This window comes from Panthera tigris, chromosome D4 (assembly GCF_018350195.1).
Source record: "Panthera tigris isolate Pti1 chromosome D4, P.tigris_Pti1_mat1.1, whole genome shotgun sequence".
Lineage (NCBI taxonomy): Eukaryota > Metazoa > Chordata > Mammalia > Carnivora > Felidae > Panthera > Panthera tigris.
In genome coordinates this window covers 86,340,637-86,365,588 of record NC_056672.1, presented here as the reverse complement: position 1 = coordinate 86,365,588, position 24,952 = coordinate 86,340,637, and the positions used below count along the sequence as shown (strand labels likewise).

General features: G+C 50.9%; 1 protein-coding gene across 13 annotated transcripts in view; it reads right to left on the bottom strand.

Annotated features, from left to right (window-relative positions):
- Positions 1-1,858: 1,858 nt before the first annotated feature.
- Positions 1,859-24,952, bottom strand: part of ODF2 (outer dense fiber of sperm tails 2) — a 35,705-nt gene continuing 12,611 nt past the window's right edge. For 10 of the 13 annotated variants that reach the window (XM_042963271.1, XM_007078804.3, XM_042963272.1 and 7 more), the window contains 13 exons: positions 24,622-24,792; positions 23,550-23,710; positions 22,648-22,777; positions 21,932-22,063; positions 17,723-17,794; positions 16,108-16,179; positions 15,870-15,986; positions 15,040-15,225; positions 14,512-14,621; positions 12,806-12,941; positions 9,665-9,775; positions 9,457-9,561; positions 6,979-7,308 (listed from right to left, as the gene is read on the bottom strand). In XM_042963271.1, the coding sequence (XP_042819205.1) occupies positions 7,087-7,308; positions 9,457-9,561; positions 9,665-9,775; positions 12,806-12,941; positions 14,512-14,621; positions 15,040-15,225; positions 15,870-15,986; positions 16,108-16,179; positions 17,723-17,794; positions 21,932-22,063; positions 22,648-22,777; positions 23,550-23,710; positions 24,622-24,792 (1,725 nt within the window). In that variant the 3' untranslated portion in view covers positions 6,979-7,086. Of the gene's footprint in view, positions 2,763-3,212; positions 3,339-3,769; positions 3,933-5,704; positions 5,806-6,978; positions 7,309-9,456; positions 9,562-9,664; positions 9,776-12,805; positions 12,942-14,511; positions 14,622-15,039; positions 15,226-15,869; positions 15,987-16,107; positions 16,180-17,722; positions 17,795-21,931; positions 22,064-22,647; positions 22,778-23,549; positions 23,711-24,621; positions 24,793-24,952 lie in introns of those variants that run through there. The other 3 variants (XM_042963276.1, XM_042963277.1, XM_042963278.1) reach the window with 1 other exon arrangement.

Sequence of the window (24,952 nt, the reverse complement as noted above, 5' to 3'; positions counted from 1 at the left end):
TTTTTTTTGAGACAGAGAGAGACAGAGCATGAACGGGGGAGGGGCAGAGAGAGAGGGAGACATAGAATCGGAAGCAGGCTCCAGGCTCTGAGCCATCAGTCCAGAGCCCGACGCGGGGCTCGAACTCACAGACCGCGAGATCGTGACCCGAGCCGAAGTCGGACGCCCAGCCGACTGAGCCACCTAGACTGAGCCAACCTAGCCATCCAGTTCTCTATCCTAGAACTGGATAAAGTTTATGGCTGCACAGCTTTGTGAATATACTGAAAACGACTGAATTACACACCTTAAAAGGATGAATTTTCGGATCTGTTTGAGGTAGAAAATAATATAAACATTTAAATTTTTTATCTTTTTTTTTTTTTTTTTTTTTACAAACTCTCTGTACTGTTTGCAATAAATTACTTTACATGGGGCGCCTGTGTAACTCAGTTGGTTGAGTACCTGGCTCTTGATTTTGGCTCAGGTCACGATCCCAGGGTTGTGGGACTGAGCCTTGTGTTTGGCTCCATGGTCTGGAGCCTGCTTGGGATTCTCTCTATCCCTCTGCCCCTCTTAAAAAACAAACAAAAAACAAAACAAAAAAAAGCTTTACAAAGGAAAATACAACATTGTTGAGAGTCTAGCGATAGACTCCAACAGAGGTGTTTCCCACTAGCGTGGTAAATAGCAGTGCCCTGCATGAGGTTTTCATTGGTTTGGCAAAAATACAAATGAGTTATACAGATATGTACCACATTGGTGTGAGTTTGCCAACTTCCCTTTCCTGGGGAAGGTCTTTTTTTTTTTTTTTTTTTTGGAGAGAGCAAGCAGGGGAGGGGCAAAGTGAGGGGACAGAGGATCTGAACCAGGCTCTGCCCTGACAGGCTGACAGCAGCCAGCTCGATGTGGGGCTTGAACCCACAAATCTCGAGATCATGACCTGAGCCCAAATCAGACGTTCAACTGACTGAGCCACCCAGGTGCACCTTGGGAAGCTCTTTCATATGCTGTAAGTTCAAGTCCGTTGATCATGAAGGCTATGAAAACAGGCTTTTTGTGGCAGTGGTAGCTGATGCTTGTTTTTGCAGTGATCTCCCTTGGCAAAATGAAAAGCTGGAAACTACAAATGTCCCCAGAATTTAAGGGGGAAGGAGGTTTCCGGAAGCTGGATGCCTATGTGGGGCCCATTGCCTTTGTGGACATAGGGGAAGTCTCTGGAGTTTTGTCCTTGAGTTAGAGCAGACAGAACAAGACTGCCATCGCCCGGATGGCAAATACCAGCTAAAACAGAGAGGTTGGGATTCAGCACAGCACCCCATTTGTTCACCTCTCTAAAGAATATGTTGTTCTTCCTTTTAAATATAGGGAAATGGGAAGAGCACAGAAATAGCCCATCATCTTATCATTCAGAAACCAACTAACAGGGGCGCCTGTCTGGCTCAGTAGTTAAGCATGCAGCTCTTGATCTTGGGGTTGTAAGTTCGAGCCCCACGTTGGGTGTAGAGATTACTTAAAAATAAAACCTTAAAATAAGTAAATAAGATCTTTAAAAAAAGAAGCCCAACTATCATTTTTAAAATAGTAATATATACACATCTTATCTCCCTCCATCCTATCCACTCCTAAAGTGCCCCTCCACCCCTACCCCGCAGACACTGAGCCAAGCCTTACAAAGTGTGTTTCCTCCAGTCATCTCACAGGATTATGTGAAGAAGGTGCACAGGGAAGAAAGAACCGACCTGGGCCAAAGTGAAATGAGAAGCCTCGTGTCCCATGTACCAAGTACTTGTTTACTGGCTCTCCTGCAGCATTGTCTGTAATCATTTTTAGAAAAGGGATGGGGTGGGTAAAAGAAATCATCCAGTGGAGTCTTACATATTGACTAGAAAAGTTTTTTGTAAAACACAACACACATTATTTCCAGAATAAAGGCATTCCATAGGTACAAATCTAGCAAACAGAAACACAAACCAATGGGATTGGGATTATACTTTTAAAAGGCCACTGGACACAAGCCCTGCAGTGTCTATTGTGAAGTGCTCGGGGGCAAGTGGCCTTGAGGAAACTTGGGTGTGAGATTTCCACCAGGCGTGGGAGGAGGGCCTTGGGGAAAAACACTGTACCCAAACAGCAGGTGGATGTGCTCACAGCCCAGGAGGGGTGGTGAGGACCTCTGGCTAACAGCTCCTGCTGGTGCTGGTCAGAGAAAGCCCAAGAGAGAGATTCCTCAGAAGAGGAGGGCTATAAGGGGACCGGAAGAAAAAGTCCAGTCCAGACATTTGCTCAGGAAAGGAAGGAGCAAAGTCATGGTGAGTTAAAATCTGGTACCCTAAGATCAGTAGATTTAAGGCCTGTCAAGGTAATTAAAAATTTCCATCAGGTGACTCTATCAGAGAGGAGAAAACCGAGTGGTTCCTGTTTCACTCCCCCTAGTGCTTTAGGGACTTTTCTGGAGTCGGTAGCTAAGACAAGATCCTGAACACACTTCATCAGTGGAAGAGAGAGGAAAGCGGCAGGCTTTCCAGCTGTGGCTTGGCCACTCTTCAGTTCCCAGGACATCAGTTCGGGCTCCTGGCCCGAGACTGGCGGGCTTAGGTGGGAGGAGATCGGGAGCGGATGGGAGAGCTGGTGAGGAAGGTAGTGTAGGGACTGTCCCCAAACACGTTGGCATAAGACGACTTGAGGAACTGGACGTAGTTCTGCATGCTGCGATTGGTGCTCTCCGACTGCTCCAGGCGATCTTTGAGGTCTTGCAGCCGGCTCTGGTAGCGACGGTCAGCCTATGAGGAGCAACGAAAAAGGAGTCAAGTGTGTGAAATGTCCAGGACGGATCCCTAGAGACTTGGGCAGGGGTTGCCAGGAGCTGAGGGCAAGAGAATGGGCGTGACCGCTAATGGGCACGGGGTTTCTTTCCGAGAAGAGTCTAAACTTAGATTGTGGTGGCAATGGCGCACCTCCGTGAACACACTAAAAAACACGGAATTGTACCATTGAAAGGAGTGAATTTTATGGTATGTAAATGATATCTTAACAAAGCTGTTGATTAAAAAAAAAAAAGAGAAAGGAATCTGCCTGGGATATCCCTAAGGGATTGGAAAGTGAGTTGAGAAAAATCAAACCATGTCATATTCCTAAAAACCTCCATGAAACACCTTGCCCCGCAGGCCCCAGGAAGCTAAAATCTCAACCCACTCCCTTCTCTCCGGCCCCCGCCCTCCAGCCCGACTCACGTCGTCTCGGCTCCGCCGCAGCTGGCTGAGCTCCGTCTTGGTCCTGCTCAGCTGGGTCTCAAGGTCCAGGATTTTGTTCTGGGCAGCTCGCTCCTTGGAGACTGCATGCTCCTTGGTCTGTTCCACCTGCCCAGAAGGCACGGAGGTGGGGCTGGCTTACCTGACACGGGGAGCACCTGGCACCCGGAAGGCTGAGCCACTCCCACTCTGGTCTCGCACATCACTACGGATGGTACGGATGGTTCTCCGGTGCCTTGTGGCAGGAGCTAACTCCAGGGACTTCTGCAGCCCACTTCACCTGCCCTTTCCCCACACCCCAAGAATCATCACCTAAGCTGTGGAAAACCTGGCTGAGTCCCACGCAGGCAGCAAGTGAATGAGCCATCGTGATCAAGTGCCAAAGCCTTTACAGTAATTGCTCATTTGATCCTTGGGACAAATTCGCGAGGCAGGTGCCACTACTGCACCCCCTTTTTTAGATGGGGCAATAGGCTCAGAGAGGTCAGGTGACTTGGCCCAAGGTCACAGAGCTAGTTAGCAATGGAATCAAGACTGACCTGCCTCCTAGCATCTTCGATGGCGCTCTCCAACTGCCTGGCCAGGGTCCCACATTCCCGTGTTTTCTCCTCTAGCCGCAGCTGGGACTGGTGGATCGCTTCCTCCCTCTTGGCAATCACCTGTAGGAACTCGATATTCTGGGCGCTGGTTGCCTCCAGTTTCCTAGATGGAAGCACTTAATCAGATCTGGCTCGTACCCCAACCTGTCCTGTTCCACCCCGCCAGGAGGCTGCCAGCCACCCCTGGGCTGGGGTTCTCATCATGCCAAGAGTCTCCAAGGAACCACAGGAATAAACCAAAGAAACCTGCCGATCAGCAAGGCAGCAAGCAGGGAGCCGAGAAGCCAGGGCAGCTCAGGACTGTGTGGAGACTGGGCGGGCAAGCACAGACGAGCGTACCTGTTGTTAGTAACACAGCACCTTGCAGCTAAGGAAGGTGGGCGCCACCATTATCCCCACTTTACAGAGGAAGAAACTGAGGCACTGAGAGCTGAGGTCATTGGCCCAAGGTCAGCACAGCTGGCAGGTCTGTCACCAAAACCCATGCCCTCAACTTGTGCTCACTGCTGCCCCCTCAGCAGAAGGACATCAGCTGGTACCCCCTCTACTGCTTATGTGATCCACCGTGGGGTCGCAGTGACTCCTGATGGGCACACGTGGTCCCCACCGCAATTCCAGAACACCTTCCAATTGAAAGTTCTGTAAGTCCTGCTGAGTCCAGCTGCATGTTGGAAGCCAGTGGACCAGAGCGGAGCCTAGGAGCCCAGCCCAAGTCCCCACATGCAGGCTGCACGAGCCACCTGGGCAGCCAGAGCATCCCAGGGCCAAAGGCCTTGCATCTCTAACTAAGGCTCCAGCCCTCATTTTACAGATGCTAAGAGCTCCAGAGGAGGACAGTCAGGGGGCCTATGTCGCAGCTTTGCCAGATACCAGCTGTGTCACCCTGGGCACGTCACTTAGCCTCTCTCCATGTTCGGTTTCCTCATATTCAACATTGGGATAATAGCAACTAATATACACTAACTATATGGTGCATTTTTCTGTGCCAGATAATGCGCTAAGGCCTTTGAGGATTATCTCCTGGAAGACTTTTGATAACCTCATGAGCTAGATTGTTACCCCTACCTTGATCCCTTTCTCAGGGTGAGTAAACAGAGGTTCAAAAGGGTTCAGTGATTTGCTCAAGATCACAATGCAGGTTAAGTGGCCAAGCTGGGACCCAAGGCCAGGGCTTCTGACTCCAAAAGCTGTACTCTTCACCTGACTGCCTCTAATAGTCCATAGGTAAAAGAGAAGAATCAGATCAGAAAGGTCTTGGGCATGGGGCGCCTGGGTGGCTCAGCTGGTTGAGTGACCATCTTGAGTTCAGCTCAGGTCTTGATCTCAGCTTGTGGGTTCGAGCCCCGCGTCGGGCTCTGTGCTGACAGCTTGGAGCCTGGAGCCTGCTTGGGATTCTGTGTCTCCCTCTCTCTCTGCCCCTCCCTGACACATGCTATTTTTTTTTTTTTCTCTCTCTCTCAAAAATAAACATTAAAAAAAAAAAAAAACAAAAAAAGAAAGATCTTAGGGAAGGATGATCAGAAATGAAGAGCAGAATGAGGCAGGGGTAGGGAGGGCACGGGAATGCCCCCTCACTGCCTTATATTAGTCCTGCTGGTTTGCTCGGGTGAAGTGTGCCTTTTTGGTAGGTAGAGCCTGTGGGTGGTCTGAACTTGACCACACTGTTCTGGAGCATCCCCCAGTCAAAAGACCATCTTCCTCTCTCCCACAATGCTTACCACTGCAATGGAAGCAGCTTTTCCTCTGGGGTCTGCCCAGTACCTTCTAGGGCCTCGAGTCCCTCAAACACTTCTGCACACTAAGCCCAAAGCAGCTAAGTGGCTGAAAGTCTCAGGTCCTAGGAAGAGGACAGAGATGGGACCAAGTGCCTCTAACCTCTCCAGTTCATCCACCTTCAGACTCAGCTGTTTATTTTCCTTCTGGGAAGCCTGATGTTTCTCTCTTGCCATCTCCAGCTTGTCCCCCTGATGTTCGATCTAAAATGACAGGAACACAGACTGGTTTATGAAGGAACTTCCCTGTGCAGCCCTCCCTTCCCCCTAGGACCTGTCATCCACACCCAGGAGGGAGACACGCTGCCCTCAGCAGGCATCCAAGTCTCAACGCACAACCTGGACGAGAGAGGAGAGTGGGGACAGGTTAGGCCCGACTCCCGTGAAGGCCTTCCCGCACGTAGAGAAGCCAGGTTTGATCCCGAAGAACCACAGCGATGCTTTCTTGATCAGGAGAGGCCACTCAATGGGATCCGGGGCAGACATGAGAAGGCAGAAGCAGATGCTGGGCTAAACTGGCCCACACGACATGCCACAGAGCGTTACCAACTACACTGTCGGCACTGCTGATGTCATTCTCCCTTTAAGTGGGGACAAGTACAGGCAACAGGAAACCTATCAAGTCTTTCAGGCAGGCAAGTTTGAGAAGTTATCCAGAGGGCTGCTGTACACAGAAGCTTCAGCTATCAGGCTCTCGAGGCCCTGAGAATACTCAGGTTCAAGGGCAGGCAGGCAATTTAAGAGGACTGCAAATGTGGGCTTGGGAAGCAGGTGTAACTGGCTGAGTTCCAAACCCTGGTCACTAACTCTCAGCTCTGGGACCTCAGGAAATTAGGCCTCTATGCCTTGGGCTGCTTTCTGGAAAACGGAGAAAAAGAATATCTACACCTCACAACATTCCTGGGAGAATTACGGGGGAGAATACTGGCGCACAAAGTCCATGCTGGAAAAACAATAGCTACTTTTGTTATTACAAGGAAGGAGGTCAAAACAGGGGGAGGGCCTCGCCCAAGGTCCCACTGCAAACGAGAGGCATGTAATTTCTTAGACCGTAGGCAGGATTCCAGTAACCCAGAGGCAGACTGCTTCTGGGAGGAAGGGAGCCCTCTTTCTGGACAGAACCTCAGGCAGTGGACCTGGTAAGAGTCGGGAAAGGCAGCTGGAGCAAGAGAAAGTTGGGAGAGAGAACATCCCCCCCCTCCTCCCAGGCTGGGTGTCTCCCCCTGGGGGTGTGGCCGAGCACTGCAGCAGAGCATGAAGGGCAGAGGGACTCGAAGCACAGGCTGGGGGGGGGGGGGGGGGGGGGGGGGAGGGGCGGGGCAGCACCGGAGAGTGACGGCTCCTATAACTACAATCACTTTGTGCAAACACAAGGCATTTGGCACACCAGACTTTTATTTCACAGCACTGATGATCGCTCACTCCTTTCAGAAAGCAGCAGCCAAGAAAAAGGAAGTGGTCCTCCCTTGGGGGGGGGCGTGCAGCTCATCTTGGTAAGCGGGCCCCTGCTCTGGCCAGTTCGTGGGACCCTTTCTGCCAGTCCCTTACCCGGCTGCGCAGGTCTGATATGATGGCTGTGAGGTCGATGTTCTTCCTCTCGTAACCCTGCAGCTGGTCTTGGCACTCTGCCAGCTTAGCCTCTGTGATCTTGAGGATGTCAGGCAGCTGCTGCAGGTCAGCCAGCTGGGACTGGAACTGCCTACGGGCCTGCAGTGGGGAGAAAAACCCACCGTTGGGAAGGGCCCCCGCTGCTTGTGGGACCAAGCAGAGTCCTTTGGAATTAGGGCAGGGCTGCCGGCGGTCCCCAGAAGAGGATCCTGTGGGAACCACAGGCAGGAATGTGGCCTGCCCTCCCCACAGGCCACTGGCAGCGGCGGGCTCTTCTCCAAGGGACACAATGGACCCTAACTTTCCACCTGAGCCTGCCACTCCTCTCGTCATTGAATAACAAAGGCAATCACGTAGCAAATACCAGGACCTAGTTACTGTGCTGACAGCTCTCTGAATTACTCAATGAATTCATACAACAACCTATCAGCTTGGTGCTGTTGTCCCAGTGGAAGGACTCTAAGGATCAAGGGAGCAAAGTCATTTCCCTAAGGCTGCTCAGCTAGAAACTGATAGAGACAGGGGTGCCTGGGTGGCTTAGTTAGTTAAGTGTCTTGATTTCTGCTCAGGTCATGATCTCACAGTTTGTGAGTTTGAGCCCCACATCGGGCTGCATGCTGACAGTGTGCACTGACAGTACAGAGCTTGCTTGGGATTCTCTCTCTCTCCCTCTCTCTCTGTCCCTCCCCCCAAATAAATAAATAGACATTAAAAGAAAAAAATAAGAAAAGAAACTGGTAGAGCCAGGATTAAGGTCCAGTCTAACTCCAAAGCCCCTAGGAAGGCAATCCCAATGCTACAGCTCAGAGGAGAAGGTCAGAACTCTCTGATTTAGCCCATCCCTATATTAACAAGGAGACTGGGGGCACCTGAGTGGCTCAGTCAGTTTAGCAACTGACTTTGGCCTAGGTCACGATCTTGTGATTCTTGAGTTCGAGCCCCACATCGGGCTCTGTGCTGACAGCTCACAGCCTGGAGCCTGCTTCGCATTCTGTGTCTCCCTCTCTCTCTGCCCCTCCCCTGCTCATGCTCTGTCTCTCTCGGTCTCTCAAAAATAAATAAATTAAAAAAAAAAAATTAACAAAGAGTCTGAGGACCAGATGGGGCAGGGACTTGCCCAAGGCTATGACACAGGTTAGTGGCTGGACCTGGACTACTCAGTCCATCTCTAAAGGTAACAGTAATGGGAATGCAAGCTGGTGCAGCCACTCTGGAAAACAGTATGGAGGTTTCTCAAAAAATTAAAAATGGAACTACCCTACGACCCAGCAATGGCACTACTAGGCATTTATCCAAGGGATACAGGTGTGCTGTTTCGAAGGGACGGATGCACCCCCATGTTTATAGCAGCACTCTCGACAATAGCCAAAGGATGGAAAGAGCCCAAATGTCCACTGATGGAAGAATGGATAAAGAAGATGTGGTACATATAGACAATGGAGTATTACTCGGCAATCAAAAAGAATGAAATCTTGCCATTTGCAACTACGTGGATGGAACTGGAGGGTATTATGTTAAGTGAAATTAGAGAGTCAGAGAAAGACAAAAATCATATGACTTCACTCATATGAGGACTTTAAGAGACAAAACAGATGAACATAAGGGAAGGGAAACAAAAATAAAAACAGGGAGGGGGACAAAACAGAAGAGACTCATAAATATGGAGAACAAACTGAGGGTTACGGGAGGGGTTGTGGGAGCGGGGATGGGCTAAACGGGCAAGGGGCACTAAGGAATCTACTCCTGAAATCATTGTTGTACTATATGCTAACTAATTGGGATGTAAATTTTTAAAAATTAAAATTAAAAAAAAAAAAGATAAAGGTAATAGTAAGATGACCCCTTTGTCTCTAGAGATCCAAGCTGTCTCTAAAAGAATAAGGTTCTTTGGGGAAAGGGGAAGGAGAGGCACGTCTTTGGGTTGGTGCAGAACAAAACAGGCATGGCCAAGACCTGGCAGATCTTAGCACCTGAATCCACTTGGATTTGCTCTAAGCAGGGGAGATTATTTTAAGGAAACTGAAGAAGAAAACCAGGAGGAAAGCAGCAGCGAGACAGCAAGAGCGAGAGAGAGAGAGAGAGAGAGAGAGAGCGAGCAAGAGCAGGGAGAAGGCACATACACAGTAGTGTGGACCAGCCCAGCAATGAGAAAACTCAATTTTCTGGTCCAAATCAAGGAAGCCCAGAGGGACAGACTGGCAGACACGGGACTGGATGGCGGAAGAAAGCAAGGAAGGGGAGCAGTACCGCTTCGATCTCTTTGTTCATCTCATCTTTAAGGATCTTGTTCTCTTTGTCACAGCGTTCTAGCTGGGCGGCCACTTCATCAGCCTCCAGTCTGGTCTTCATCACCTAGGAGCCGCCAAAGCATTGGGCCGAGTTTCAGTGAAAAACACCTTTCCCCCCGACCCTTCCTGGGAGAGGCCTCCTGGCTGACCTCGCGCAGACCACCTACCTGACTCTTATAGTTGTCGATCATCCCTTCATAGTTCTTAACCGACGCCTTCAGCTGCTGCACCTCGATGTGCGCCTGATTGAGCTTGTCCTCCATCGGGGCGAAACTAGCCTAGAAGGGGTGCCTACTCAGTAACCCACAGGAAGCTTCCCAGAGCAGACAGCCATCCCACCCTCACCTCCCACTGCAAGTGGCCAGCCGGGGGAAGCCCTGACGCCTCACACCCACACCCGAAGTCAAGGTGCGCCAGGGCGACTCAAGTGAAGAAAGAACTTGACCGTTGAGCGATGGGGGGCCTAGGGGCACCGACCTCCCACACGATCAAAAATGCACATAGAACTTTTGACTCCCCCGAAACTTAACTATTTCTAGTAACCTACTGTTGACCAGAAGACTTCCCAATAACACATAGAGTCAATTAATACCTATTCTGTATGCTAGGTGTCTTAGATACTGTACTCTTACAATAAAGTGAGCTAGAGCAAAGAAAACGTTGGGAAAATCATAAGGAAGAGAAAATACACGTATAGTCCTGAACTGTATCCAAAAAAAATCTGCATATAAGTGGACCCATGCAGTTCAAGGGTCAAGTGTAGATGCAAGTAAGCGACCCCTGTGTTTTCTTGTTCTTATTACAAAAGCAATACATAATTAAAAGTTAAATTAAAAGTTAAAGACTATGGAGATAAGACCAAGGAAAACTAATTGTGATGCATGATGATTGCACCAAGGGATGCCTTGGTTTATGGCTTTCTGTCAGTAGCTGAGTACTTTTTTTTTTCAGCAAGAATGGGATTATATTGTACTTACTACTTTGCAACATGCTTTTGCAAGTAGCAACGATGTTATACCTACTTCTCAAGTCAACAAATGTCCTCCTACAGCCTAAATGTTCACCTCAGTAGATGGAACAAAAGAAATCATTGTATCTCAATACAGTAAAACAATATGCAGTCACTGAAAGAGATAAAGCTAAAAAACCAAACCAAACCAAACCAAACCAAACCCAAACCTGACCTAAAAAGATATCCGTGAAGTATGGTTGAATGAGAAAAGCAGGCTGCAGAATAATGGGTATGTATGTGTTTGAATGTCTATATTAGTATTGGGGGAAAACAACCGGAAAAATACCTATGTACAGTTAAGGAAGAACAAGACTTCCGCGTCACATTTGTGCACTGTGTTAAACTTCCACTGTGAACTTTGTAATCATCATCTAAGACAACAGACTCCTAAAAACATTATTTTGAATGGCCACACTGTGTTACGCTTCACAGACACACGTACTGTAACCAACCCCCTAACCACTTGTTAGGCTTGGAGGCTGACTTTCATTTCCCCAGCAACCACCCCTCCCCCCGCTGAGTGGCTCCAGTAGGAAAGGCTGACGGTACCAAGTGTCCCCGAGGAGTCACAGAGCAACTCTTACCTTCCACACATCCCTGACGGGAGGGTGAATTTGTACAACCGTCTTATTCTGTGGTGACTTCTACCAAAGCCGAATTTATGCTATCTGATGACCCGGCAACTCTACCTCAAGGTAGAATTTAATTTACAAATTCTGGGTGGCTCAGTCGGTTAAGCATCCGACTTCGGCTCAGGTCACCATCTCACCGTTCGTGGTTTGAGCCCCGTATCAGGCTCTGTGCCTGATATCGGGCTCTCTCTGCCCCTCCCCTGCTCGTTGGCTCTGTCTCGCTCAAAACACGAATAAACGTTAAAAAAAAAAATTAAAAAAAAAAAAACACCAAACAGGTGCACCCAAAGGTACACGAAGATATCCACTGACAGTAGAATGGATAGATCTACTGTGGTGTGGTCGTGCAACAGCAGACCGGACAGCATTAAGAATGAGACCTGTCACACGGCACGGATTGCTCGCGACCATAATGCTGTATGAAAGCCAGGCACAAAATTCAAAACCAGGCTAGCTAACCTGTGGTGACTGAAGTCAGGATAACGGTCACCTTCACAGGGGGGCTTATAAGCAGGTGAGGTCACTGGGGTGCTAATAAGGTTTGGGTCAAGGTGACTGATGGACAAAAATGTGTTCACTTCATGAAAATTCTAGAATGTGTGTACCTTGCCATATGTCATACTTCTTTTAAAATCAATCTTAACAAATAAACCAGTAAAAAAAAAAAAAAAAAATTAATCTAGGGGTGCGTGGCTGGCTCAGTCGGTTAAGTATGTGACTCTCGATCTCAGGTTTGTGAGTTCAAGCCTCAAGTTGGGTGTAGAAATTACATAAAAATACGGGGTGCCTGGGTGACTCAGTTAGTTAAGCGTCCCACTCTCGGTTTCGGCTCAGGTTATGAGCTCAGGTTTCGTGAGTTCGAGCCCCACATCGGGCTCTGTGCTGATGGCGCAGAGCCTGCCTGGGATTCTCTCTCTTCTTCCTCTCTCTCTGACCCTTCCCCACTCACTCTGTCTCTATCTCTCTCTAAACAAATACACTTAAAAAAATTCTTTTAAAAAAGAAATTACATAAAAACAAAATATTTTAAAAAATAAATAAACAGGCCCACATGTTATTGTCCAGATCAATTAATAGGATCCAACCTGGCTCTGAAATAGGAACCTTGGTTCAGGTGCCTCTCGTCCCTGCTGTGCTGGGTGTAGAGCAAGTGGTTAAAAGCCGAAACTCCAGAACGAGAATCGGCTTCAAATCCGAACTCCAACACTTCCAAGGGCAAAATCTGGGCAACAAACCTGACCCCTCTCGAAGCCTGCTTCTTTATTCTATAAAGCAGAGACGACCACCCTATTATCAGGAGGTTAAAGGGAGAGTGGATACACATGAAGGGGCCAGCAGCCCCCCAGGTGTCAGTGTCCTCCTCCGATGGCTGAGTGTGCGTGTTAAGTGTCTCACGTGCATTGCCACATTCTCACCAGGCACCCTTTCCTCCTGCTAAGGAAACCTCGGGGACAAAGGATGAACCGTCTAACCCGGGGCCTGTACTAGCAAGAGGCGGTCAGGACTTGAATCCAGGCCCGACTCCGGCGCACGCCCTCCTAATCAGGCTCCTGCCTCCAGGCCCCCTGAAGAACCCCGGGTCATCCTTGCGGCCCCATCGAGAGTGCCCCACCAGCAGCGCCACTGTCCTCCACCCATGGTGCCAGCCTGCTCTCACGACAGACCTTCAGCCTCTCGTTCTCTAGCTTGAACGCGGAATACTCAGCAGTCTGCCGGTGTAGTCTCTCCACCAGGCTGTCCCGGTCTTCCCGCATCTTCTCCTCCAACGTTTGTTGTTGGTTTACAAGATCTGTCACCCGGCTGGGAGGTCACAGGGTGAAAGCAGACAAAGAGAAGCAATTGCATGGGTTCTGAGGAGCCAGGTCTTTGTGTGGCGTGGGCCCAAGGGTTCCTCCCCAGCCAGTCCCATCTCTGTGCCCTGTCTGCCACTGTGGCGTTCCCATGTACCCCACCTCTTCTGACAGCCTTCAGATTGGTCTCCCATTCCACCCCCTGCAAAAGCCTTCTGTGTCCTGATCCTCCCATGAGGCCAAGACACTCCCTAAAGACAAGAACCAGAGACGGGGTCGCTTCCCAGCTCTCCATGGCACCCCCTGGATCTCAGTCCAGCAGGTCTTAAAATCAGGACAGAACTCCGAGCCTGGGTGGTCAGGGACACCCCCAGACATTACACTTCCTTGTTCACAGGTGTGAACACTCGCCTAGCACGGGTGGGGACTGCAGTGAATGTATACGGCACGATGGGAGAGAAGCCAGCTGCCCCGGCCCTCGCTCCCTCCCCCTTCCCCTCCATCACTCATCAGGGCTGTAATCCAGTAACGGAGGACTGTGGCCTCACAGGAGCATTCGGGCTCACAGACCCAATACAGAACCTTTACACGGTATGTGCTCTCAGTAATGATCAATTACAGTTCATTCGGCAAATATTTGCTAAGCACAGACTAGGCCCAAACAAACATATCCCGTTGTTTTACCCGGCAATCTCCTCCTCAGCCTTAAAAACCCAGTTCCGGGATGCCCGGGTGGCTCAGTTGGTTGTGTCCAACTTCAGCTCAGGTCATGATCTCACAGTTTGTGAGTTCGAGCCCCACACCAAGCTCTGTACTGACAGCTCGGATTCTGCTCTGGATTCTCTGTCTCCCTCTTTCTCTGCCCCTCCCATCCTCCTTCCCTCTCTCTCTCTCTCTCTCTCTCTCTCCCTCTCTCTCTCTCAAAAATAAATAAAAACATTAAAAAAATCCAAAAAACCCAGTTCAGACTTCCCTTTCTCAGGGCATCTCTTCCCCAATGCCTCTCATCTGTATCACGTGTCCTTCTACCTTCACTATCTGTAGATAATGAGTAGATGCTCAATAAATATTTTTCAAACGAACGAACACATGAATATAGGTGACACTGAGGACGTTTGAATGGTCACTGGTGCCTAGTGGCGAGAAAAGTGTGAGTTCAGTCCCCGGCAACTTTAGGCCACTTTGGCCTCCTACTCTGGCCTTCTGAGGGCTGGGCAACACAGCTGCCGTTACTGGGCAGACGACAGAGAGAAGACATGATCCACCCCCCCCACCCCCCCCCCCCCCCCCCGGCACAGGAATGAGGACACCAGTGTGCACGCCCAGTTCCCACGCTGTGCACACTGGGACCCAGCTCAGCCCAGGGACCGGCAACAGACTTAGCCCTGTGTGAGCAGAGAGTTCTGGCCCCTCCACGGCCCCCACCTGGGCCGCCACACCTCAGCCCAGTGCGGCCCCTGACTGGCGACACTACATGGCAGCCGCGAGGGCGCTGGGGCCCCCCTCAGGCTGCCAGGCTCCTTCCACCCGTCTGCCTGCTTCCCTCATCAGCCCCTGCACCGTCGCCTAAACGCACGTACTCATTCAGGACGATAATTTCCAGCTCCAGGTCTCCCTTGTCTTTCACAACTTGATTGTAGCGGCTCCTCCATGATTCCAGAGTGGATAAAGCTTCAGCGACATAAAGATCCTGGGAACATGGGACAACAGGGCCCGTCAGCCTGGGGTCAGCGCTGAAGCCGAGGCAGCTGGGGGCTGGGCTCACCCTGGACGACTCTCCACCCCCGCAGTCCCTTTGCAGAGAGCACCCAGGGTGATTGCGTGAGCCCAGCGGCAGCTTCTCGATTTCTAGCCGTCACATGCGCCCTACTCGCAAATCCTTCCTCAACCATCATTCCCACCCACAAAACTGACATAGGCTAAACTCCCCTCTAATCTCTCGTCTCCAGCCAGCCAGCCAGCCAGCCCGCTTTCATCCTTTTACCCATTTACTCACCCACTGCCCCCCGCCCCCACCCCCCCGGCTCATTCACCCTTCCACTATCACCATCCCTCCGCACCCCCACCGCCTGCCGCCACCCCGGCCGCCCTCAGGGAAGGCCTGCCACCTTGTCAGCAAGTTGCACATGCAGCTGCTCGGCATATTCCTCACTCTTCTCAGCTCGTTCCTTCTGGGCTCGGATGGCCTTCTTTAAGGTTTCTTTGTCCCGGTCTCCCTTTTGCTTTAATTCCTTCAGTTGCTCCATGATGGCCTCCACTTCTGCCTTGTGCTGGTTCCCACTGCGCTCCAGGTTCTGGGGAGGGAGGGCCAGGAAGGGTCGGGGGAGTGGGCAGGGGGCAGGAAGAGACAAGAAAGGCAGAGACGGAGGGCAGCGACGAGGAAAGGGGACCAGCGAAGAGAGGGGATGGGGACAGGGAAAAAGAAAACGGGTCACCAACTGCGTGGGGCCTTAGGGCTCTCTAAATGCAGGCCAGGGATGAGGGCCATTCCCAGCTCTCCGTGGCACCTCTCTGGGTCACCGAACCCATCGGGTCTTAATGTTAGGACAGAACTCTTCCTTCAGCTCCCAGTGCTGTGGTCAGAAGGATCTCTCACTCATTCAGCAGAGCTACGACCTCAGAGGGTCCCTAGCTCACACAGGCAAGCAGCAACTGAGACCGTTCCTTCCCCCCGGGGTAGTTGAAAGACCCAAGGACCTAAGGGATTAAGTGACTGGCTCAGGGTCACGGCACCGAACCCGGTCACTCCTGGGAAGGGCACCCAAGGCCTCTGGGGCCCACTGCTCTTGCCACTGTCCCAGAGTCTCTCTGAAGCAGAAGTGCCTTGGCAGCAAGTGCCCCATAAACCATCGAGGCAAAGCCTTACTGAGTGTGGCTCACCGCCCTGGGACTGCCATGTCCCGGCCCCTCCTTTCCCACCCGCGGGGCCGGCAGGTACCTTGATCTGCATGCACAGGCGACTGTTCTCTGCCTCTTTGCACCGGAGCTGGGCCTGCAAATGCCCCCGCATAGACTCCATGGATTTAGAAAGCTCGGACGCTGTCTTTGCTTGAGCCTTTGGAGAGAGAGAGAAAGTGGCAGAGCCAGCATTTGAACCCAGATGTCCAATTCCAGAGTGCATCCTCCCCACGAAACTCTACTGGCTCATAAGGAGGAGCAACTGTCAGGGCTGGTACCTTCTCACATTGTATTTCCTGGAGAAGTTCTTCTACTTCCTTGTCCTTGTCTTGCAAGAGTAACAGCAGGCGCTGGAGAGAACACACACTGTCATGAGCTCCCTGGGAAGAGCAAGGGAGTCGGGCCCGGGGGCGACAGCCACTCCTGTGAGTGCCTGGGCAACAAGGCCCAAGATCCCAACTGTACCTGCCCATGTCACAGAGACCCTGGCAGGAAGCATCCAATATCTGTAGTGAATGTTCAAGACAACAAATACGTATTGATCTTGCAATTTAAGATAAAGTAACGTTAGGGGCGCCTGGGTGGCTCAGTTGGTTAAGTGTCTGACTCTTGATTTCGGCACAGATCACGATCTCACAGGTCGTGAGTTCGAGCCCCGTATCAGGCTCCATGCCAGGCATTCTTTCTCTCCCTTTCCCTTGGCTCCTCCCCTGTTCACGCTCTCTCTCTCAAAAAATTTTAATTAATTAAATTAAATTAAATAATATTAGTCATGGAAACAATGAAAAACAAAACAAAATGCTAAATTAGAATCCCCATAATCCCCCAGGCAAAGAGAACCACTGTTAAAACACATTAAGAAGTCTTGGGGCGTCTGAGTGGCTCAGCTGCGCATCAGACCACAGCCCAGGTCATGATCTCACGGTTCGTGAGTTCGAGCCCCGCGTCGGGCTCTGTGCTGACAGCTCGGAGCCTGGAGCCTGCTTCTGATTCTGCGTCTCCCTCTCTCTCTCTGCCCCTCCCCTGCTCATGCTCTGTCTCTCTGTCTCTCAAAAATAATAAACATTAAAAAAAATTTATTAAAAAAAAAAACACATTAAGAAGTCTTATGCAAAAATGTTCCTACAACATTTACCATAATGTGATTAAATCTTCTACACCTTTTGAAACAGCAAGTTAAAGTTTCAATTTACTGATGTAGCATAATTTGGTTCCCGGGCTCTCAAGCTGGAGATGCAGATTTAGGCGTTATCCCCTTCATGCTGAATCCCCGATTGTCACCTTCGGAGAGGCCTCGGGGGCCGAGCGCCCAACCTTGGGAAAGGTGGCTTTCATCTTCCTTCTCCCTTGGGAGACTCGTGTGGGCATCAATACCTCAAATACTCCAAAAGGTCTTGGGAGTTAACATGGTGAATTTTTTGTGCAGGCCTGCCAGCAGTTTCCCGATTTATGTGACCACAGATCACTCCCTGCTTTTGTTTCTGGTACCCATTAACATCGTCGAGGAACTTAGGGTTCCATGGACCAGCCTTTGGAGCGTGCTTCCTTGGGAGAGATTCCCAGAACTGGAATTGCTGAGCCAAAAAGTCTACCTTTGGATGGCTTTTAATCCATAATGCAAATAAGGAAATTCAAGTAACAGACTGATGGTTAGTAACTCCATCAGCAGGAGCAGCATCCCTCAGGCTGGGTGTTCAGCTTGGTGGTTTCAAGCTTCCAAGTGATCAACTAGACAAGCCCAGTGGAGCAGGCAAGGCAGGGGACATCAGCCCATTTTACAGATCAGGAAACTAAGACCCAAAGAAATGTCAGAGCGAGGCTGCCGTGTCCCTCCAGCCCCTCTGTGCACTGTCGCCTAAAACCCACTAGATCCGCCAGGGGGCGCAGTGTTACCGCTTTCTCTGAGTCCGCCTCCGCCAGCCTTTTGAGTAGTGCTCCTTGTTGCTCCATTAGCCTTTCGGAATCCTTCAAGGGAAGGCACACAGGTCGTTAAGCAATGAACCCAGATGCCTACATCCTATGGATTCTTTCCCTTTTCCAAGACTTACATTTCCCAATTATAAGAATCATAAATAGATTGCAACCTCATTATAAAATAATCACCCTCATCCACCTCCAAACCCCACCCCGTTGTTACTGGTTTGATGAGTGTCCTGCCTATCCTTTCTCTACGCATTTATATATAGCTACACCTAGAGAAATGTTATCTTTTGGGGGGTTGGGATGCGAAGGGATTTATGAGTGATTTGACCCAAATGATAGCATACTGTATTTTTATGCTACAACTTGGTTTTTTATAAAGAGCTTGAGGGATGCCTGGCTGGCTCAGTGGGTGGGGTGTGCAACTCAATCTCGGGATTGTGAATCTGAGCCCCATGTTGGGTGTAGAGATTATTTAAAAATTTAAAAATCTTAAAAAAAAAAAAAAAACCACCAACAGCTTTATTGAGCTGAAAATTCAGATACCATACCCCTTTAAAAAGCACAATTTAGGGGCTCAATCGGTTAAGCTTCCAACTCAGGTCATGATCTCGTGATTTGTGGGTTCGAGCCCCGCATCAGGCTCTGTGCTGATAGCTCAAAGCCTGGGGCCTGCTTCAGATTCTGTGTTTCCCTCTCCCTCTGTCCCTCTCCTGCTTGAGCTCTCTCTCTTTTCTCGCAAAAGTAAATAAACATTTTTAAATAAATAAATAAATAAGTAAATAAAATGCACAATTCAATGTTTTTTTGCACTTTCCATGATTAATTTTTTAAGTTGTGGTAACATATCGCTAACATAAACCATGCCATTTTACATTTGGTTAAGTGTAAAATCCAGTGGCATATACATAGTATATCCAAATATTGTGCAACCACCACAACTCTCTAGTTCCAGAACATTTCCATCATCCCAACCGAAAGACCTGTTAAAACACTCTCCTTTCCCTCCTCCCCTAGCCCCCTGCAGCCACTAATCGGCCTTCTTTCTCCAACAGGCCACTGCATTTTTCACCTCTCCCCTTGCACAGCCTCTGGGCAAGGAAGCTGTTCCCAGGTTGCATAAATGCAAACACTGTAGCAATGTACTGTGCTGGGCCAGACATGTACAAAGTGTCTCTCTCTAGGGTGGAGAGAGGCGGCATGCCTGGGCCAGAAGGTCTGTGATCTGCGGCAGCTGAAATGACCTACAAAATGCCTGCACGGATTTGCATGGCCATGGGCATGGGCAGGAGGAGGGCCCTGGGTGGCGGCCAGTCTTTCCAGCAGACTCCTGCTGCTTTAGCTTGCATTTCCCCCATCACTCATAAGTTTATCAGCCACTGAGCTCCCTCTTCTTCCCCGACTGCCTGCTCACACCCTTGCCCATCTCTCCCAAACAGGCCGTGTCTGAGAACCATCTCTACTCTTCCGTAGAAGGGGGCTGGGCTCGCCTTCCCTTTTCCTCTCAGGCTCACAGGTCCCCTTCACAAGCCATGGCAGGGCTGGGAGTGGAGAGAGGCCAGCATCATGGTTTCTCCAGCAACAGGAAGAGGCAAAGAACACGGGATGAAAGTTAAGGCCTGCAGCTCCTCTCACTGTCCTTTACGCCGTGTCCTCCGAGACTCCAGGGGGACACTACACAAACGAACACACAACTCTCACCAAATCCCCCATTCTAAGGAGCCATGGACTATGACCACCCCCATTTTAGAGAGGAAGAGATCGAGGCTGGGAGAAGTGAGGTGAGCTGCACGACATCACACAGCTGGAAATGGCAGCGCTGGGCCCTAAGCCAACCGACCCCACAGCCAGAGCAAATTCTCATCCACTGAGCATCCCGAGGAAGCACAGAGATGGGGGGTACCGTCCCAAGAGCCATGGGGGCAGGGGGAGAGGAGAGCCCAGACTGAACAGAGAGTAGCCGCTGTGGGTGGGAGTCCAGATTAGCTGACCCTTCATCTCCAATGGGAGATTCTGGGATTCTAGGACAGTAGAAGCTAAGGGGTCAAAAAGGAGACAAATTGAGTAGGAAGAGGTTTGTCTGGAGGCCCCAGTCCCAGGACAGACAGCAGCAGCCCCTACCACACCAAACAGCTATCATGTGCCAGGCAGTATGCCAATCCCCCATCCATGTCCTCACGTGATACCACGTGGAAGATGCTACTCCCATTTCGCAGGTGGGAAAACTGAGGCCCAGAGAGGTTAAAAATTGTCCAGCCAGGAACACCTGGTTGGTTCAGTTGGTTAAGCCTCCAACTCTTGACCTCAGCTCAGGTCATGATCTCACGGTTTGTGAGTTCAAGCCCTCTGTCAGACTCTGTGCTGACAGCACAGAGCCTGCTTGGAATTCTGTCTCTCCCTCCCTCGGCCCCTCCCTCCCCCTCTCTCTTTCTGTGTCTCCTCTCTCTCAAAATTAAAAAAAAAAAAAAAAAAAGCAGTTAAAAAAATTGCCCACCCAAGCATATTGAGCCAGACATTAAACAGGTATTAACTATTTTAAGAGAGTAATTTAGCTATAACTAATAAAACCGATAGAAATATATTCTAGAAACTCTCAAATACACCAGGACAGTATATACATGAATGCCCCAAATAACAGTGCTTATTTAATAGCAAACAACTGAAAATACACCTCCATCAACAGAAGAAAGGATAAGTTGTGGAGTAGTCATAATACGGAATATAGTGAAAATTAACTATCTTAGGTCTCAGGGACAAAACCGGATAAATCTTATAAAAATATTGAGTGAAGGGGTGCCTAGGTGGCTCAGTTGGTTAAGCGTCCAACTCTTGATTTTGGCTCAGGTCATGATCTCATGGTTCGTGAGTTCAAGCCCCACATCGGGCTCTGGGCTGACAGGGCAGAGCCTGCTTGGGATTCCCTCTCTCCCTCTCTCTGCCCCTCCCCCATTCTCTCGAACATGCTCGCGCTCTCTCTCTCTCTCTCTCTCTCTCTCCCCCCCTCAAAAATAAATAACATTAAAAAGTATTTTTTGAGTGAAAAAAGCAACTCAGAAGAACACATATGGAACAATATCATTTATGTAAGGTTTGAAAACATGCAAAACAATACTGTATGTTGCTCAGATATATATGTAAGTGATAAAAAACTATCAGATTGGAGAGAAAGGATCCCTCTGATAAGCTTATCATCAAAGGAGACATTTAATGACTCGGACAAGATTTCGTTTGGAAGCCTGGTCTGTGAACACACTGCTTATATTCCTTATTTTACATACTCATTGTGGGGCACCTGGCTGGCTCAATCAGTAAAACAATAACTCTTGATCTTGGGGTTGTGAGATCAAGCCTCCCATTGAGTGTGGAGCCTACCTTGAAACTAAATAAACAGGGGTGCCTGGGTGGCTCAGTCGGTTAAGCATCGGCTTAGGTCTCATGATCTAACTTCAGCTCAGGTCATGATCTCGCAGTTAGTGAGTTCAAGCCCCACATCAGGCTCTGTGCTGACAGCTCAGAGCCTGAAGCCTGCTTTGAATTCTGTGTCTCCCCTCCTCTCTGTCCGTCCCCCGCTCATACTCTGTCTCTCTCTCTCTCTAACATAAAATAAACATTAAAAATTTTTTAATTAAAAAAATTAAATAAAAATTTAAAAAATAAACACATAATGAATTAAATTAAATACTAATTTTTAAAAAATAAAACAAGAAGTTCACAATGCTAAACATAAAATAAAATTTAAAAATAAAATAAAATAAAATAAAATAAAACAAAACAAAACAAAAGACACTATGGTCTCTTTGATTTGAACCAAACAGGAAGATGGCTATTTTTGCCATCAGTCTTTCCAGAATCATTTGCTAATATAGAACATCTTTCAGAGACCATCTTTTAAGAAAAGTGCAGCCCTACCGTCGGTACTAATCATTATCCATCCTCCATTTAACCAGGGGCCGAGCCCATCCCGGACTCCTCAGGTCCTTCCTGAGCCACCAGGTCCAGCTTTGACGACCAAGGCAGCACCCAAGGCAGTCAACCGGGGTGCCCAGCACTTCACGTGAACGTCTCGTCAGGTCAGGCCAGGCACTGATAGTACGTTCATTTCCCAGACGAGGAACGGGGGGGACGGAGGCTCGGAGCAGATGGGCCCTTGGTGCCACGGGGTGCGGCCGAGTCCAAGCTCACCTCTTTGCAGTGCTGTTCCCTCAGCAGGTCTCGGAGGGTGCGGTTGGTCTCCTCAAACGTGCTCAGCTTCTGCAGGAGAAGTTCCTTCTGCCTCGTCAGGGTGTTGATGTCCGTGCAGGTCATTTGTTTCTCCTGGAAGACAGCGGGCAGTCTTACACGGTGCCAGGGAAGAAGGGAGGAGCCAGGCCCCTTTTAAGAGGTGCTGGTGCCAGGAAGCCCAGGAGAGAAGCCCAGCGCTGTGTACAGGGCCGGAGCGGTCAAGGGCAGGCTTCCCAGAGGAGGTGGGCCTGCAAGGATGGGGCAGGAGCTGAGAACGACAAGGGACAAGGGCCGGGGTGCCCAGCATGGGCAAGTGCAGGTAAGGCAGACTTCCTGGAAGAAGTGGAGGAGGAGGACGACACCCGGTGGCCGATACTCGCAGGAATCAAACTGTGGCTGACACTTGCAGGAATCGGACTTAGGCCTTGACTCACTGTGATCCCAGGAGACCCATGATGAGGTCAACTCAGAGCCCCTGGCCACCAGAGGTCATCCTCGGGGATCAGGACCCAGAAGTAAGAGTGGGGGTGGGGCTCGAGGAGTCCAGTGTGCCCTCCCCTGGCCTGGAGATGTCATAAAGTCAGCCTGATGACTGCGTAAAGACCCCTCCCCAGCTTGCAGCTTGCCCCTTTCTGGGCCCAGTCCCAGGGCTGAGTGGTTCTCTGCCTGCCACCTACTGTCTTCAGCTTCCCGATGGTGTCCTTCAAGGCCATGACTTGCTTGGCAGCAGCAGCCCCATCCATTTCAGCCTCTACCAACTTGGACATGAGGCACTCCTTCTCCTGCTGGAGGTGTTTCTTCTGAAGCCTGGGGCCAGAGAGAATAGGGCTCTGTGAGCCCTCCCAGGCCGCGGCCCACCCGGAGCTCTGGGCTCGCCTCACAATGCCCTGCGAGGCTCATCTCCTGGCCAGGGGACAGTGGGGGAGGGGGAGGGATGGCCCCTGGGAGGCCACCTGGGCCCCACAGCCACGCCTTCACATCAGGTGACGTTACGGCATCTGTGGCCCTGCTTGCCTCTTGGTTATCAGCATCATCTCTGTCCCTGGCCATTGCCACAGCCTCAAAGCCACCACCGTCAGATCCGCTTCTGAGCCTCCCATCCACTCTTCACACCGGAGCCAAGCCTGGCCGCACCGCGCCCTGCTTTGAACACCCCTCCACGGCCGCTCAGTGGAAACCCCTTCAAGCGACTGCTAAGAGCGGCCCCTGCCAACCTCCATGGCTCCCCTTGCCCTCTGCCCGCCCCCTCTCCTCCTTCCTGCCTGCCTTCCATTTCTCAGTTGCAAACTCCTCCCTGGGGGCTTTCACTCGAGATCCAGCATCCTTTCTTCCCCAGCACCCACTGCCCACCTCCCCTAACTACTCTGCAGGACTCTCCCTAAATGTTGCTTTTTCCGGAAAGGCTTCCTCGCCCCCGCTGCACTCTATGGGGGTCCTCGTCTCCCCTCACAGCGTGAACCACGGGCGCCATAGGGTAGCTAAGCCGTGTGACTGCCGGACAGCCGTAAGTCTGGGTATGCTGTGACCCGGGGGCAGTGCCCAGGCCCACCAGGCACACTTTGGGACAGGGCCGCCTTACATGGTAAAGTCCTTCTCCTCCTTGATGCGCTCGATGTTGTGCCTCAGCACCGTGTTCTCGTGCTCGGTCTCGGCCAGCTCATGGGCCACCTCCTCCAGCTCCTCCTTCCGCTCCTCCAGGAACCTTTTGGCCATCTGGCGCTCACCTTTCTGCATCTTGACCTGTGCAGGGGCACGCAGGCAGGGGCCACTGAGGGGAGGTTCCTCCTCCGCACATCGCCAGGCCCATCACTTTGGACCAGAGAATGGCGCCTCCGATTGACAGATACATAGGTCACTTAGGTCCACTTGGCTGCAATCTCAGTTAGTCATCGCACAGACTCTCCGGGCGGACGCTACTCATCTCGTTTCCTCATGACAGAGAAAACCGAGTACACAGAGCCTAAGTGACTTGCTGGTCGGGGACAGGGCCAGGATACAGACCGTGGTTCGGCTGGCACACCGCAGGAGAGATGTCACAAAAAGGCCCACGCGCTGAGGGCTGTGGAGAAAGGGCTTGCCAGGCGGCCAGCCCCAGGTTCTCCAGGAGGGCCCACGGGCCCCAAGTGCAGGGTGGGGGATTAAAGACACAGGCCACATTAGCACTCAAGACCCGAACTTCACGCCAGCGCCGCCACCCTCCCGGTTGGGGGCCAGGGACTTCCAGGTCGTTTCCAATTAAGGGCATGGCCCACCAACTGAGGACAAACTTCCTTCACCTCTTTGGGGCTTTGTTCTTTTTTAAAACTTTTGTGTCAACTGGGAAACAGAGGTCCCAGCGTCCCAGTCACTTCGTCTCCGAAACGGGGACAATAACACCACCGGCCTCATTTACTGTTGGGCCAGATCAAACCAGGGCTTCCGTACAGAGCACCAGGAGGGTCAGGGCCAGGCCTGGGCTAAGCGCTTGATGGAGAGGGGTCCCAGGTTGCCCCGGCTACCTCCCCAGAGGCATCTAATGCCCTGGGGCAGCCTGCTGGGAAGGGCAGGAGGCCTGCGGGCAGGGGGCAGGCAGCCTGAAGGAAGCGGTCACCAGGACCCGCTGTCCTTCACACCCTCAGGCCAATAGCTATTTTACCCCCTACCTCCCTCACCTCAGACTTGAGACAACCGACTGCGTTCATTAGACTGTCAATCTTCTTATCATAACGGTTCATTTTACAGTGACCCGAGTCGTCATCTTCTGTAGAGAGGTCACTTAACCGCATCACCGAGACCAGCTTTTCTGAAGATGGTGGCGTCATCTCCAGGCAATGAGGTGGATTCTGATGCAGAGGAGGGAGAGACACGTGAACTCATAAGGCAAAGCCACAGCCATCAGCTCCAGAGCCACCTGCTTGTCCAGGGGAGGCAGGAAGGGCTAAAATGCCGAGGGCCGACCACAGGGACCTCAGGACGGAGAGCACACCGCGCCTTCTCGATGGA